The sequence below is a fragment of the Heloderma suspectum genome, chromosome 15 (assembly GCF_057233095.1).
Source record: "Heloderma suspectum isolate Gila_16-S chromosome 15, 16-S_ref, whole genome shotgun sequence".
NCBI classification, from domain to species: Eukaryota; Metazoa; Chordata; class Lepidosauria; order Squamata; family Helodermatidae; genus Heloderma; species Heloderma suspectum.
The window spans coordinates 1503871-1517083 of NC_139472.1; the positions used below are offsets into that span (position 1 = coordinate 1503871).

Genomic DNA, 13213 nt, shown 5'->3' on the forward strand with positions numbered 1-13213 from the left:
TCTCGTTGTAAGACAGAAGTGCCGTTATAGGCTGGTCAAGACACACGCTGGATGAAATGCATGCAAAAAAGGCTTTTCCATGCTCCAATTGCTGCCTGTGTATGTCACCTGATTCACAAACTACTTCTGTGGGTTCTTTCCTCCAAACAGCTACACTAGTGGACACAATCAATTTGAGACCCATATATTAAGGGAGCATTCAAGGAGCTATCCACCTGAACGCCCAAACTTGTTCCGTCCCACTGCTTTAGGACCCACAAACACTTCCAGCACGAAACAAAAGATACCCCCCACCCCAGGCCTGGGGTACTGAAGCCCTTTCAACCCAAGGGCCAAATTCCATTTTGGAGAAGCTCTCAGGGGCTACAGTGCACTGGTGGGCTGGAGCAAAGGACAAAAGGGGCAGGGCCAAAACACCCCCCCCCCCGGGCGTATTTCTCGCTCGAAAGTTCTTACTGCCAGTAACTGAGCCTTAGGAGAGGCATTTCGTCCTTGTAAAAGGTGGTGAGCTCTGCAGAGAATCCAGGAAACCACCAAATAATTGCTGATTGGGGGAAAAAGGGGGCAGACTGATCTGGGGAACCCGGGAGGGCTGGATTTGGCCCCCAGACCTGAGGTTCTGCACCCCTGTCCTAGGCACTGCATTCTAGCGGACTTGCAGTGCAATCCTATGCATGCTTATTCAGAAGTAAGTCCCCATGTGTCCACTGGAGCTTACTCCAGGGTAACTGTGCATGGGATTGCAGCCTCAAGGATCTTTGTTTAAAAAAAAAAAAAAGTCTCCTGTTTTCAGATGTACAATTCTTCAATTAACACGGCCAGACAGATTACAATCTGTAAGGACCAAAACCTATACGACTGCCCTGTATTCTTTGGTCATCACTTGAACGGATGCCTCAAAGCGTGCAGAAACAAGGGTCAGGTTAAAAGCGTTAATGGCCTGAACCTGATGCCCCCCATATGTGCTGGAAGTACAATCCCCATCATCCCCAAACAGCCAGCATGGCCACTGGGGCAGCCTGAGTTAGATCTTTCTTCAGTTCCCAAAGAAAGAGAGCCAAGATTCTTCAAGGCAAAGCAAATAGCATCACAAGCAGCCAGACTGAAGCATGGAAAGAATGGAGCATTGGAAGTAACAGAACCAGGAAGGGCTTATACCTTCAGGAACTCTGTGATGCAATCCGACAGCTGTTTGTGGCCCTGGATATTCAACTCAAGCTCATAGAATTTGGACATGAGTTTGGACTCTCTGCTACACTGGTTGCACCTGAAAAAGAAGCCACAAATGAACGCCACAAGAAGGATGACGACAAATTGCAAGCACCAACATTGGAAACATTCAGAGCTGAACAGCAAAATGGCTTGAGCGAGACAGGCTTACACTGTGACGTACGCGTACTCTCCGCAAAACTGCTTCTGGACGATGTCCCGCACATCTGGATTCTTCTGTGAGGACAGGGTATCCTCCAACAGCGACATGAACAGCTTGGAAAACTCCTGCGCGTCCTAGGAGAGACGTACCCAGATTAGACAGCATAGTAAGAAGCAGAGACATCACCTTGCCGACAAAGGTCCGTCTAATCAAAGCTATGGTTTTCCCAGTAGTAATCTATGGCTGTGAGAGCTGGACTGTAAGGAAGGCTGAGCGCCGAAGAATTGATGCTTTCGAACTGTGGTGCTGGAGAAGACTCTTACGAGTCCCCAGGACTGCTAGGAGGTCAGATCAGTCCATCCTAAAGGAAATCAACCCTGAGTGCTCACTGGAAGGACAGATACTGAAGCTGAAGCTCAAATATTTTGGCCACCTAATGCGAAGAGAAAACTCTCTGGAAAAGACCCTGATGCTGGGAAAGACTGAAGGCAAAAGGAGAAGGGGACGACAGAGGATGAGATGGCTAGATAGCATCACCGATGCAATGGATATGAACTTGAGCACACTCCGGGAGAGAGCGCAGGAAAGGAAGGCCTGGCGTGCTATGGTCCATGGGGTCACGAAGAGTCGGACACGACTGAACGACGGAACAACAACAACAATATGTCGCCTTATTTGATAAAAAGCCCTCACGGATGTTGCACAGCAAAGCTTTAAAACAATAGAAAATAAGAATGTTAAGTACAGTAAAAACTAAGAACATTAACCCTGCATAATTTAAAAGACAAGATTAAAAAGATGCAGCTTCAAACCCTTTCTAAAAGCCAAGCAAGTGCAGGCCAATGGTAATTCTTAAGCGAGTGGATGCCACAGCATGGGAACGACACAGGAGAAAGCTCTTTCATGCGTGCCTGACAAGCAGGCCTCTCTGAGTAATAGTGTCTGCATAAGGGGCTCTCCTGCAGATCTTTATACCCAGGCAGTTCGACAGAAAGACAGGTGGTCCCTTAGATAGCTAGGTCCTAAACGGTCTAAAGTTTTAAAGGTTAAGACCAACACCTTGAATAGAGCCCAGAAAGCATTTGGCACCAATCACAGGTCTTTCAGGAATAGTGTAATATGGTCGCGATACCATATACTGATTAGCTGCTGCGTTTTGCACCAATTTTAACTTCCATTGTAAAGTCGGGGTTCACTTTAACAAAACAGGAAATGCAAATAATAAGAGATTTGAATTTAGCTCTTGAATTATGTTTTCATCTTATGGCACTTTAAAAAGCGGGGAGGAATAAAGCCATACACATCCTCACTCCATTGCACCAACTGCGACTTTCTGGATCAGCACACTGCCTTAGATACAAGACGTTAAGTGCGCAATCCTATGGCAATAAGCCTCCAAACTTGGAGGCTGACGGGCATCCAATGCAGAGCAGGAGGGATGGTGGAGGTGATTGTCACCTCTGCGCTCCTCCCACTCTGCATTTCAGCTAGATGGGCTTTTCCGCCTGTCTAACTGAGGTGTTGGAGAGGGAAGGAGGCTGGAGGATTCCTCGTAAGGCAGCTCCCCCATCCCCAACTCTCCCACGGGAACGCCCCTTTTACCTTCCCTCCAAGTCTGCTTTTCCAACCTCAGAGAGGCAGCTGGCACAGTTCTCCCCATGCCAGCTGTAAGGGGGAGGGGGTGGGGAGTGGTGACTCCAACCTCAGATCCAGGAACCCGATCCTATGTCCCCCGCCCGCAAACACTGTCTAGGGGGCACAGGATTGCTCTCCCTGTGTATAAAGCATTCCTTGTTCTCCTCAGCTCAAGAACTGCTGTTTTAACGTTACAGGTGGCCATTTGTTTGATGGAGATGCTCCCCCAAAGTAAAAAGACCAAACCATGCACCCCCCCCCCCAAACGTTACCTGCTGCTGACCTGTGTCCAAACCCAGAGCTTTCACAAACCCCGACGGATCGATGTAACGCCTCCGGCTGTTCTGCAGCAAAGCGAACAAGTACTGGAGGTGCTCGCAAATGGTCTGAGGCTCGTAATCTATTGAAAGGCAAAAGGGCTTCCTTGAAAGTGGAACATCTACCACAGCCATTCCCAAAGTGGTGTACTCCAGATGTGTGGGATGACAATTCCCAGCTTGGAGGGCACCAGGATGGGGAAGGTTGATCTACTGTCGCATACACCCATTGGCAATGCAAGAGGAATACTTTGGCTCTCCTTGTTTGCAATAAAATCCTCAGTCTGTTACATACGGAAACAGCAACAGAAGCAAAATTCTCAAAATATACTGGTCTAAATAACCATGAAAATCAAATCCTTTCAGAAAGACAATTAAGATTTCCACAATCCCCTCTGTTAGGGCTTGTTTGTGACCTAGCTGCTGCTTAAGTACTATGGTGCCCATGAGAAGTTGCTGTAGTCTAGAGGGCAGAGGGATTGTCATCTGGGATTTCAGCTATCATGGATTGCGACCCCTTCTGAATAGAGATTTATCAGCAAGCTGAATGACCTAAGCCCCAGAACATGGAGGGGCTGGAGCCTCTACGATGTGGGACTGCTAGAACCTGTCAGATGAACCACCATTATACAAAGATATTTGTTCAGACTTTAAAAAGAGGAGCCAGTCCTGCTCTTTCATTTGAAGCTCTTTGATCATTTACAAAAGGTAGCACAACATCTCCACAAAAAGTAATATAAATATTAAAGAAGAAATGAATCATGCAGTAAACCCCAATAACTCTCACTCTTTCTAGAAGTCCCACTGGCACAAACCTTAGGGACAAAGGCACATCCCAAAATGCAGGCAGGAAAACACTTATAAAGTTCAACCCCCTTTGCCCTCTCCTTCCTCTTCAAGGGTTCTCTTCGTTCTTATCAGAAGTTACACCATTCAGCCTTATCTCTTTTCTGGAATGTGCATTCATGTTTTCTCTGCCTTCTGAGGATCTCAGACTGACAAACCATGGCCTCTCATCTGCCAGGGATTCCCTGTGTAACCTTAAGCAACTGTCTTCTCTGTCTCTATCAAATGGGAACAACTTCCCTCTCAGTGGTGCTGTATGAGCAAAACACGAAGACCACAAAGCACTTTGCCATCTGGGTATGCTACGCAAGACACCTGAGTGTGGCCGATTGTTCTGGCTTTGAACAACACAAAGTCCTCCCAGAGCCATCAAAACACCTCCCTGCGTACAAGACCCTTGACTGACCTTTGTTTACTGGGGAGCCCTCCGCCGTCACGTATTCTGGGCGGGCAATTGGGCACAAATAGAGTGCCTGTCGGAGCTCCAAATTCAGGAACCACATCTGTAGGAAAGTGTTGACGTAGCAGGTGGCCCCCAGGTTTGTGAGGCCCACAAACGCATTCTGGTGGGGGAAGGGGAAATGCAGTCAAGCATTTGAGAAGGATACCCATATATCCAAAAGACAATTGCAGCTGCAGTGAGGCCTTCTCCAGAATGGCCTTCCACAACCTTGCACCCTCCAAATGTGTTGGACTACAAATCATGGCCAGGTGAGGGAGTATTGGAGTTATAGTCCAAAATACCTGGAGGGCACCAGGTAGGGGAAGGCTGCTCTAGAATATAATCCCCACCCTTAATGCCAGTTAAATTAGTCTTGGTTGGGAGGCTGAGTTTATAACAAGTTGACCCCCAGTTTACAGAAAGCTTCATCATTCCATTTATTTATTTATTTATTTATTTATTAAATTTATTAATCGCCCATCTGACTGGTCACCCAGCCACTCTGGGCGATGTACAACCCACCATAAAACAATTTAAAACAATAAAATTTTACCATAATTTTTTTTTTTTTAAATACCCTAACCCACCCCAAATGCCTGCCTGAACAACCACGTTTTTAATGCACGACGGAAGCTCATTAAAGAGGGGGCATGACGGAGTTCCCTAGGGAGGGAGTTCCACAGAGTGGGGGCCACCACAGAGAAGGCCCTCTCCCTCGTCCCCACCAGTCTAGCTGTCCTGGCTGATGGGACAGAGAGACGGCCATCTGAGGCTGATCTTGTTAAGCGGCCTGTCTGGTGTTGCTGGAGGCGCTCCTTAAGATAGGCTGGGCCAGAACCATATAGGGTTTTAAAGGTCAAAACCAACACCTTGAATTTGGCCCGGAAAACAACTGGTAACCAGTGCAACTCCTTCAGCACTGGAGTGATGTGATCTCGCCGGCGGCTGCCTTTAATCAGGCGAGCCGCCGTGTTCTGTACCAGCTGCAGCTTCCGAACCGTCTTCAAGGGTAACCCCACGTAGAGCGCATTACAGTAGTCTAAACGAGAGGAGACCAGGGCATGTACTACCGATGGGAGCAGATGGTCGGGAAGGAAGGGGCGCAGCCGCCGTATCAGATGGAGTTGATACAGCGCTGTCCGGCTCACAGCTGACACCTGAGCCTCCATGGACAGCTGGGAGTCCAAAATGACCCCCAGGCTGCGGACCTGGTCTTTCAAGGGTAGCCGTACCCCATTCAACACCAGGTCAACATCCCCCAGCTTCCTCTTGTCTCCCACCAAAAGTACCTTGGTCTTGTCAGGGTTCAGCTTCAGCTTATTCCTCCCCATCCAACCACTCACCGTCTCCAGACATTTGGACAGGGATTCTACGGCCAACCTTGGTGAAGATTTGAATGAGAGGTAGAGCTGCGTGTCATCCGCATATTGATGACACTGCACCCCAAACCTCCTGATGACAGCCCCCAGTGGCTTCACATAGATGTTAAATAGCATCGGGGAGAGGATGGAACCCTGTGGCACCCCACAAGTAAGTGGCCACGGGTCCGAAACCTCCTCTCCCAGTGCTACCCTCTGGTACCTGCCGGAGAGGAAGGACCGGAACCACCGCAATACAGTGTCTCCAATGTCCAACCCCTCCAGGCGGTCCAGGAGGATACCGTGGTCAACGGTATCAAAAGCCGCTGAGAGGTCGAGGAGAACAAGGAAGGAGCATTCACCCCTATCCAGAAATGTTTTACATTTCAAACACCTTTTTCTCCTGCCTTCCCATAAAGAAGTGCCAAGGCAGCTAACAACATTTAAAACCAATAAATATCGAGAGAGTTAAAGTGACTCATAAAATCCAAACATACGGTGACGTATACATATATACAGAAAACCGCAGTGTTGCCCAATCACATAAAAATATTATTAAAACAGTTTCCTGCAAAACAACTTCCTAACATGTGGGAGAGCTTGTAGTTTCTCATCTTTGAGGATAAGGATCCATCCCATTGCAAAAGGATAAGAAAGAGGCAGATGAGGCATGGCCTACCTCAGTAATGCTCTCTATGTCTTTGTAACAGCAAAGCAATCTCCCAGCTTTCCTTAGGAAACCTTTCCCAGTTTGGGCACTCAACAGCCAGGACTCCAGATCTTTGGGGAGCCAGTGCAATTCCAGCCTCCCCATATTGGGCCTCAAACATGAGCACCAAAATAAAGTTAAGGAAGCACCTCAGGGAAAGAATCCTCCTTGCTCACGCTATGCAGGAAGACCACGCCAGCGTACCTTTTTTCTCCTCTCAAAGTTTGGATCGTCAATGTTGTGAAAGGTGTTTTCGTCAATCTCTCCCAGCCAGATGTGCTCACCGATCCCTACTAGGCAGTTTGGGTTTCCTCGGCAGTTTCTCCTGCAAATGTCACAGGGCAGATTCAGTAATCTTAAACAGACTGCCTTCTCCCCCTTTTCTACCCAATCACACTCTCCAAGACCGGGGTGGGCAACTTGTGAGTCTCCAAGTGATGTTGGACTGCAACTCCCATCATCCTTCACCACTGCCTATGTGGGCTAGGGCTGATGGGAGATGCAATCCAACATCTGAAGGGCCACAAGTTGCCCGCTGCTGTCCAAGACCAACCAAGACCACTTATTTTCTAAAGTAGGCCTACATTGCTTGTTCCCATAACTCTACCGTGTCCTAGTCACCAAAAAAACAATAACAGAAGCCATGATGTGGAGGAGATTTAATTCTCAATGGGTGGGGTTACTGGGGGAGGGATGAACTTTGTCAAGTAACAGGCTGGGGAGGGGAATCTTTCCTCCACAATGGTGTGCCTGAAACATTCTTACTTTCTCCCTTAGAAGTGAAAGACAGGCAGTACTCTAGTGGGGCAGAAGTAAAATCCTGCAGCGGGAGATGAAGCAAATGCTGACACAGGTCCTGCAACAACCAGAGCCTCCCTCTCACCCACCCATCACACACTGCCAAGCATGGTCATGGGCCCTCAGCTCTTGTGCGTTAATAATTAAGGATCCTTCTTCACAGCAGGCCCACCAATTATTGACAACATTAGCTAGATGGGCCTGCTCTGTTAGCTGGAGGCAATCAGAATCCTCTCTTGCAGGGAGCCCATCTATACATATTGATAATTAAAATTAACATGCGTTCATTCCTGTTTTACCAATTACTTTATTAGAAATATATAATACATAAATGCACACACAGCGTATTTATTTTGTTTATAAAATAAATAAATTTATTTTATTTGTTTGTTCCATTTATACCCCACCATTTTCTTCCAAGGAGCCCAAGGTGACACACATGAATCTCCTCCTCCTCTCCATTTTAATGAATTGTTGGGGTTGCTTTGGTAATAATGATGTATTATTATTATACCTGATGTATTGATACACATTCTTGTTTTTGTACCACTGTTCTTGTATTGTGAGCCGCTTTGGGCACATTGTGTGGAAAAGTAGCATATGAATTAAACTAAGTAAGGATGATGGTAATGATTCCATCCTCACAATAACCCTGAGGTCAGCTAGGCTGAGAGTCAGCAACTGGCCTAACGTCATCCACTAGCCTTCATGGCTGAGGGGGGGCTAAAATCCAGCTCTCCCCAGTCCCATACACACACACACGCAGACTACAATATAGATACATGGATAACACTGTATAATTACTGGTTATTATTAACATTCACATAACTCATTTTATGTTATGAAGCTTATTTATTTTGTGCACTTTAACCACTACCCCATACCACACTGGTGCTCTCTCCTTCACACACACACACACACACACTTATACGCTACTATACACACACAAACACATATTATTGTACAGTTATTTATCATTAACATCTTTATAGTTTATGTTATTTATGAAGTTTATTTTGTGCACTTTCATCACTACTCTACTCACCAGACTGGTTCTCTCTCTCTTACACACACGCGCGCGCTCTGATACACTACAACACACATACACACACCTGTCTAATTATTCATCATTATTAACATCTGCATCACTACACCACACTCTCCCCCCGCCCTCATACATCCTGACTACATTCCTACTTGTTCCGTTTTCCTCATACTCCACATGCGCCTTGCAGTCTGAGCACCGGGCAACGCCTGGGCACGCTGCACGTGACAGGCGGCACAGGAGGCCTTCCCAACAAGGCAGCCAGCGGCGCCGCCGCAGGGGCGCCTAAGGCCTGCGAGGGGGCCGGGGCTGGGCAGGCCCTGCTGCCCGGCCTGGCCCCCTCCGCCGCCGCGCTCACCTGCAGGCTCCGCGCTGACAGGGCTCCAGGCCGACGCGGTAGGCCGCCTCGATGTGCTCCTGCGTCACGGCCTCGGGGGGCACCGTCTCGGTCCACCGCCAGGCCGCCTTCTCCAGCTGCAGCCGCGGCGCCATCCCGGGCCCGGTACGAAGAAGGAACGCCAGCCAGTGAAGGGGGGCAACCCGGAAGAAGACCGGAAAGCGCCGGAAGCGGAAGTGGCGAGCGCCAGCCCCCCTCCTCCTCCGCCACGCCCCTCGAGCGACCACGGCCCTAGCCGGCTCTTACGGGCGCTTTCGGGGCGCCGGCTTGTGACACCACGCGCCGGGACGCGGTGACGTCACGGCGAAAGGGCGGGAAGAGAGCCACGGAGCGGGGCGCGGCTCGGAAAGGCCGGCTCGCGCGGATTGGCGGGCTCTTTTTCAAAGACCGCCTCCCTTTCTCTCGCGTTTTCCTTCTAGGCTCCGCCCCGTCCCCGAAATCTCCTCCCGCTGGCGGCAACCAGACAACGAGAAGCGGGGGGCGGGGAGAAAGAGAGCACGGCAATTTCCCGCGCGTGCGCAGTTCCGCGTAGCGGAACCCTTCCCTGCTCGCGACGGGCCCGAAACGTTTCGCCGAGGCGAGGGCCCACAATGCATCGCGCCGCCCGCGGCGGTTGGTGGCGCGAGGCGCTGCGTGCCGGTTTTTACCTCAGAAGTGCCCCTCGTTTAAGACAGAGACAGAAAACCCCCCGTTCGCTTTCGCGCTGGAGTTAAGAGAAAAGGGGATTGTAGTTATAAACAGAACATTTGCGAGGGAAGCAGACTTCTTCCTCCCTCCGAGGCGGCTGCCGCTTGGCCCTGCTTCTCGTCACGCAGGGATGTGCAATCACTTCATTTCTCTTCACTTGTTCACGATACATTTTTATTCGTTTTAAGAAACGAGTACATGTACTTATTAAGACAAATGTACGGAAACAATACATTTATTCATTTTTGTTGCTTCAAAAAACGTATCCTGCCTTTTAATTCAGAATTTACAATTTAAGGCAGCTTACAAAAATAAAATCAAAACACCAGTGTGTGTGTGTGTGTGTGTGTGTGTTTTAAAAAAACAATTTAGTGGTGTGGAAGGGAAACAAAACAGCCCTATAGTGCAGGGATGGGGAATATGTGGCCCTCCACTTAGAATAAATCCCCTCATTCCTCACTATTTAAGGCACATCCCTATGATGTTTAAACAGGAAAAAAATCCTTTTTTTCTGTCTAAATGTGGGCTTATTTATTTATTTATTTATTAAATTTCTTAATCGCCCATCTGGCTGGTCACCAGCGTCCTCAATTTATATCCCGCCTTTTTGCCAAAAAATGGCACTCAAGGCAGCTAAGAATAAAATTCCGATTGAAAACAAAAATTTTAATTACAATGTAACATAAGAACAAATAAATTAAAAACACGCTTATGTAAATTTGTTCTTAGTATTGTACGCTGCCTAAAGTGGCCGGGTAGCTGGCCAGATGGGCGGCTAATATCAAATAAATAAACGTCCGACACTACGGCAAGTTCCCCATCCCTGCTATACTGGCAACCCTGCTATACTGGCACGTTATCCTGAAAGTGAAAGGAGCAATCGTGGGAAGGGAAAAGAGGCTGAAAACGAAGAGAGGAAGGGATAAATTACATTTGACTGAAGGGGAAGTCTGAAGAGGGAAGAAACTGAAGAAGAAAGGGAGAAGTGAGAGCAAGAGAACTGGAAAAAGGAGAGAAATGTTTAAAAAGCTAAGAAGTAATGAGAAGCCAAGGAAGAGGCAGATAGAAAAATATTACAGCCTGCCATAGGGAACTCCTTGTTTCGGTCAAACAAGGAAATGACTGAAGGGAAAAAATATGAGGGGAAAGAATGAGAACAGGAAAAGGAGGCTGCAGAATAACAAGATAAGGAAAGAAAAAGAGTGAAGTGGTGAAGGGCAAGTGCAGAAGAGGAGAAATAAGAAATATTGTGAGTTGTTTTGAGCATTATTCAGGCTTGAGCATTGTTTCTAATGGAAAGAGGGGATATAGATGTAATAAATTTTTAAAAGGTGTGGAAGCACAAAGAAAAAGACATTCAAGCAGGGGGGAAATAGCAAGGAGGAAAAGATGAAAGAAACACAAGACCCCAAACGACCATTGGACTAATGAGAGGGTCAGTTAAAATATAACTCTATTTAGTAGAACAGAAACACACACATTCTTCCTGCAATTTCCAGAGGGTTCCACAAATTAGTCTGTTGCAGCAAAACCAACAACTAGTATTGTAGTACTTTAAAGACGAACACATTTAGGGCACAATCCTATGCATGTGTAGATTGAAAAATGTCCTACAACTCCCAGGAAGCCCCAGCCAGTACTGCTGGCTGGGTCATGTTGGGAGTTGTAGGACTTTTTTCTGTCTAAACATGCATGGGATTGCACCCTATTTTGGCATAAGCTTTTGTGGACGCTGCCCACTTCATGAGGTGCAATTCTTCCTGCAGAGTCTGCTACTATCTGTGTGATGTTAGATGAAGCACCTTCGTGATGGATAGATGCATTTGTCCAAATCCATATTAGAACTGGAATGTCTTATCATTCTTATGGGCACCATGGCTACTCTTGCTTTTGCAGATTTGCCAAGACATTGCTTTACTGCAGGCAGTGCCAGCTACAGGTTGGGCAAGGCACCCCCTTCATGGGTCACTGCCTTGTTGTGGCGAAGGGGCTTGCGTAACTCAGTGAAGCCATAAGCTATGCCGTGCAGGGCCACCCAAGACGGACAGGTCATGGCAGAGAGTTCTGACAAAATGTGGTCCACTGGGGAAGGAAATGGCAACCCACTCCAGTATTTTTGCCAAGAAAACCCCATGGAACGTAACACAAGGCTAAAAGAGATGACGCCGGAAGATGAGCCCCTCAGGTCGGAAGGGGTCCAATATACTACTGGGGAAGAGCAGAGGGTATTTCCAAGTAGTGCCAGAAAGAGTGAAGCGGCTGGGCCAAAGCCGAAAGGACACTCAGCTGCGGATGTGTCTGGTGGTGAAAAGAAAGTCCGATGCTGTAAAGAACAATATTGTTTAGGAACCTGGAATGTCAGATCAATGAATCAAGGTAAGCTGGAGGTGGTCAAACATGAGATGGCAAGATTGAACATCGACATCTTGGGAATCAGCGAACTCAAATGGACAGGCATGGGCGAATTTAAGTCAGGTGACCATTATATCTACTACTGTGGGCAAGAATCCCTTAGAAGACATGGAGTAGCACTCATAGTCAATAAAAGGGTGGGAAAAGCAGTACTGGGGTACAATCTCAAAAATGATAGAATGATCGAATCCAAGGCAAACCATTCAACATCACAGTAATTCAAGTCTATGCCCCAACCACTGAGGCCGAAGAAGGTTGATCGGTTCTATGAAGTTCAACACCTTCTAGAACTAACACCAACAAAAGATGTCCTTTTCATCATAGGGGATTGGAATGCTAAAGTAGGAAGTCAAGAAATCACCGGGATAACAGGCAGGCATGGCCTTGGTGTACAAAATGAAGCAGGACAAAGGCTAATAGAGTTTTGCCAAGAGAACACACTGATCATAGCAAACACTCTTTTCCAACAGCACAAGAGGCGACTCTACACATGGACATCACCAGATGGTCAATATCAAAATCAGATTATGTCCTTTGCAGCCAAAGTTGGAGAAGCTCTATACAGTCAGTCAAAACAAGACCTGGAGCTGACTGTGGCTCAGATCATGAGCTGCTTCTTGCAAAATTTCGGCTTAAAATGAAGAACATAGGGAAAACCACTAAACCATTCAGGTATGACCTAAATCATATCTCTTATGAATACACAGTGGAGGTGATGAATAGATTTAAGGGATTAGACCTGATAGACAGAGTGCCTGAGGAACTATGGACGGAGGTCTGTAACATTGTTCAGGAGGCAGCAACGAAATCCATCCCAAAGAAAAAGAAATGCAAGAAAGCAAAGTGGCTGGCTGATGAGGCTTTACAAGTAGCTGAGGAAAGAAGCGAAGCAAAAAGCAAGGGAGAAAGGGGAAGATATATCCAACTGAATGCAGAGTTCCAGAGAATAGCAAGGAGAGACAAGAAGGCCTTCTTAAATGAACAATGCAAAGAAATCGAGGAAAACAATAGAATGGGAAAGCCTAGAGATCTTTTCAAGAAAATCAGAGATCTCAAGGGAACGTTTTGTGCAAAGACGGGCATGATAAAGGACAAAGAAGGCAGGGACCTAACAGAAGCAGATGAGATTAAGAAGAGGTGGAAAGAATACACAGAAGAACTATACAGGAAAGATCTGAATGTCCCTGATAGCCAT

At 47.3% G+C, this 13213-nt stretch overlaps 1 protein-coding gene across 7 annotated transcripts in view; it reads right to left on the reverse strand.

The window, feature by feature from the left end:
- The window catches only part of USP48 (ubiquitin specific peptidase 48), a 35574-nt gene extending 26350 nt beyond the window's left edge, over window positions 1–9224 (reverse strand). For 3 of the 7 annotated variants that reach the window (XR_014786059.1, XM_084822193.1, XM_084822195.1), the window contains exons 1-6: window positions 8881–9223; window positions 6884–7004; window positions 4577–4733; window positions 3280–3407; window positions 1382–1506; window positions 1159–1267 (exon numbers count right to left, since the gene is read on the reverse strand). Coding sequence is in view for 6 of the 7 variants with exons in the window: in XM_084822193.1 (XP_084678319.1) it covers window positions 1159–1267; window positions 1382–1506; window positions 3280–3407; window positions 4577–4733; window positions 6884–7004; window positions 8881–9014 (774 nt within the window). In the remaining variant the exon portion in view is untranslated. Of the gene's footprint in view, window positions 1–1158; window positions 1268–1381; window positions 1507–3279; window positions 3408–4576; window positions 4734–6883; window positions 7005–8880 lie in introns of those variants that run through there. The other 4 variants (XM_084822192.1, XM_084822191.1, XM_084822190.1 and 1 more) reach the window with 2 other exon arrangements.
- Between the last annotated feature and the right edge of the window lie 3989 nt (window positions 9225–13213).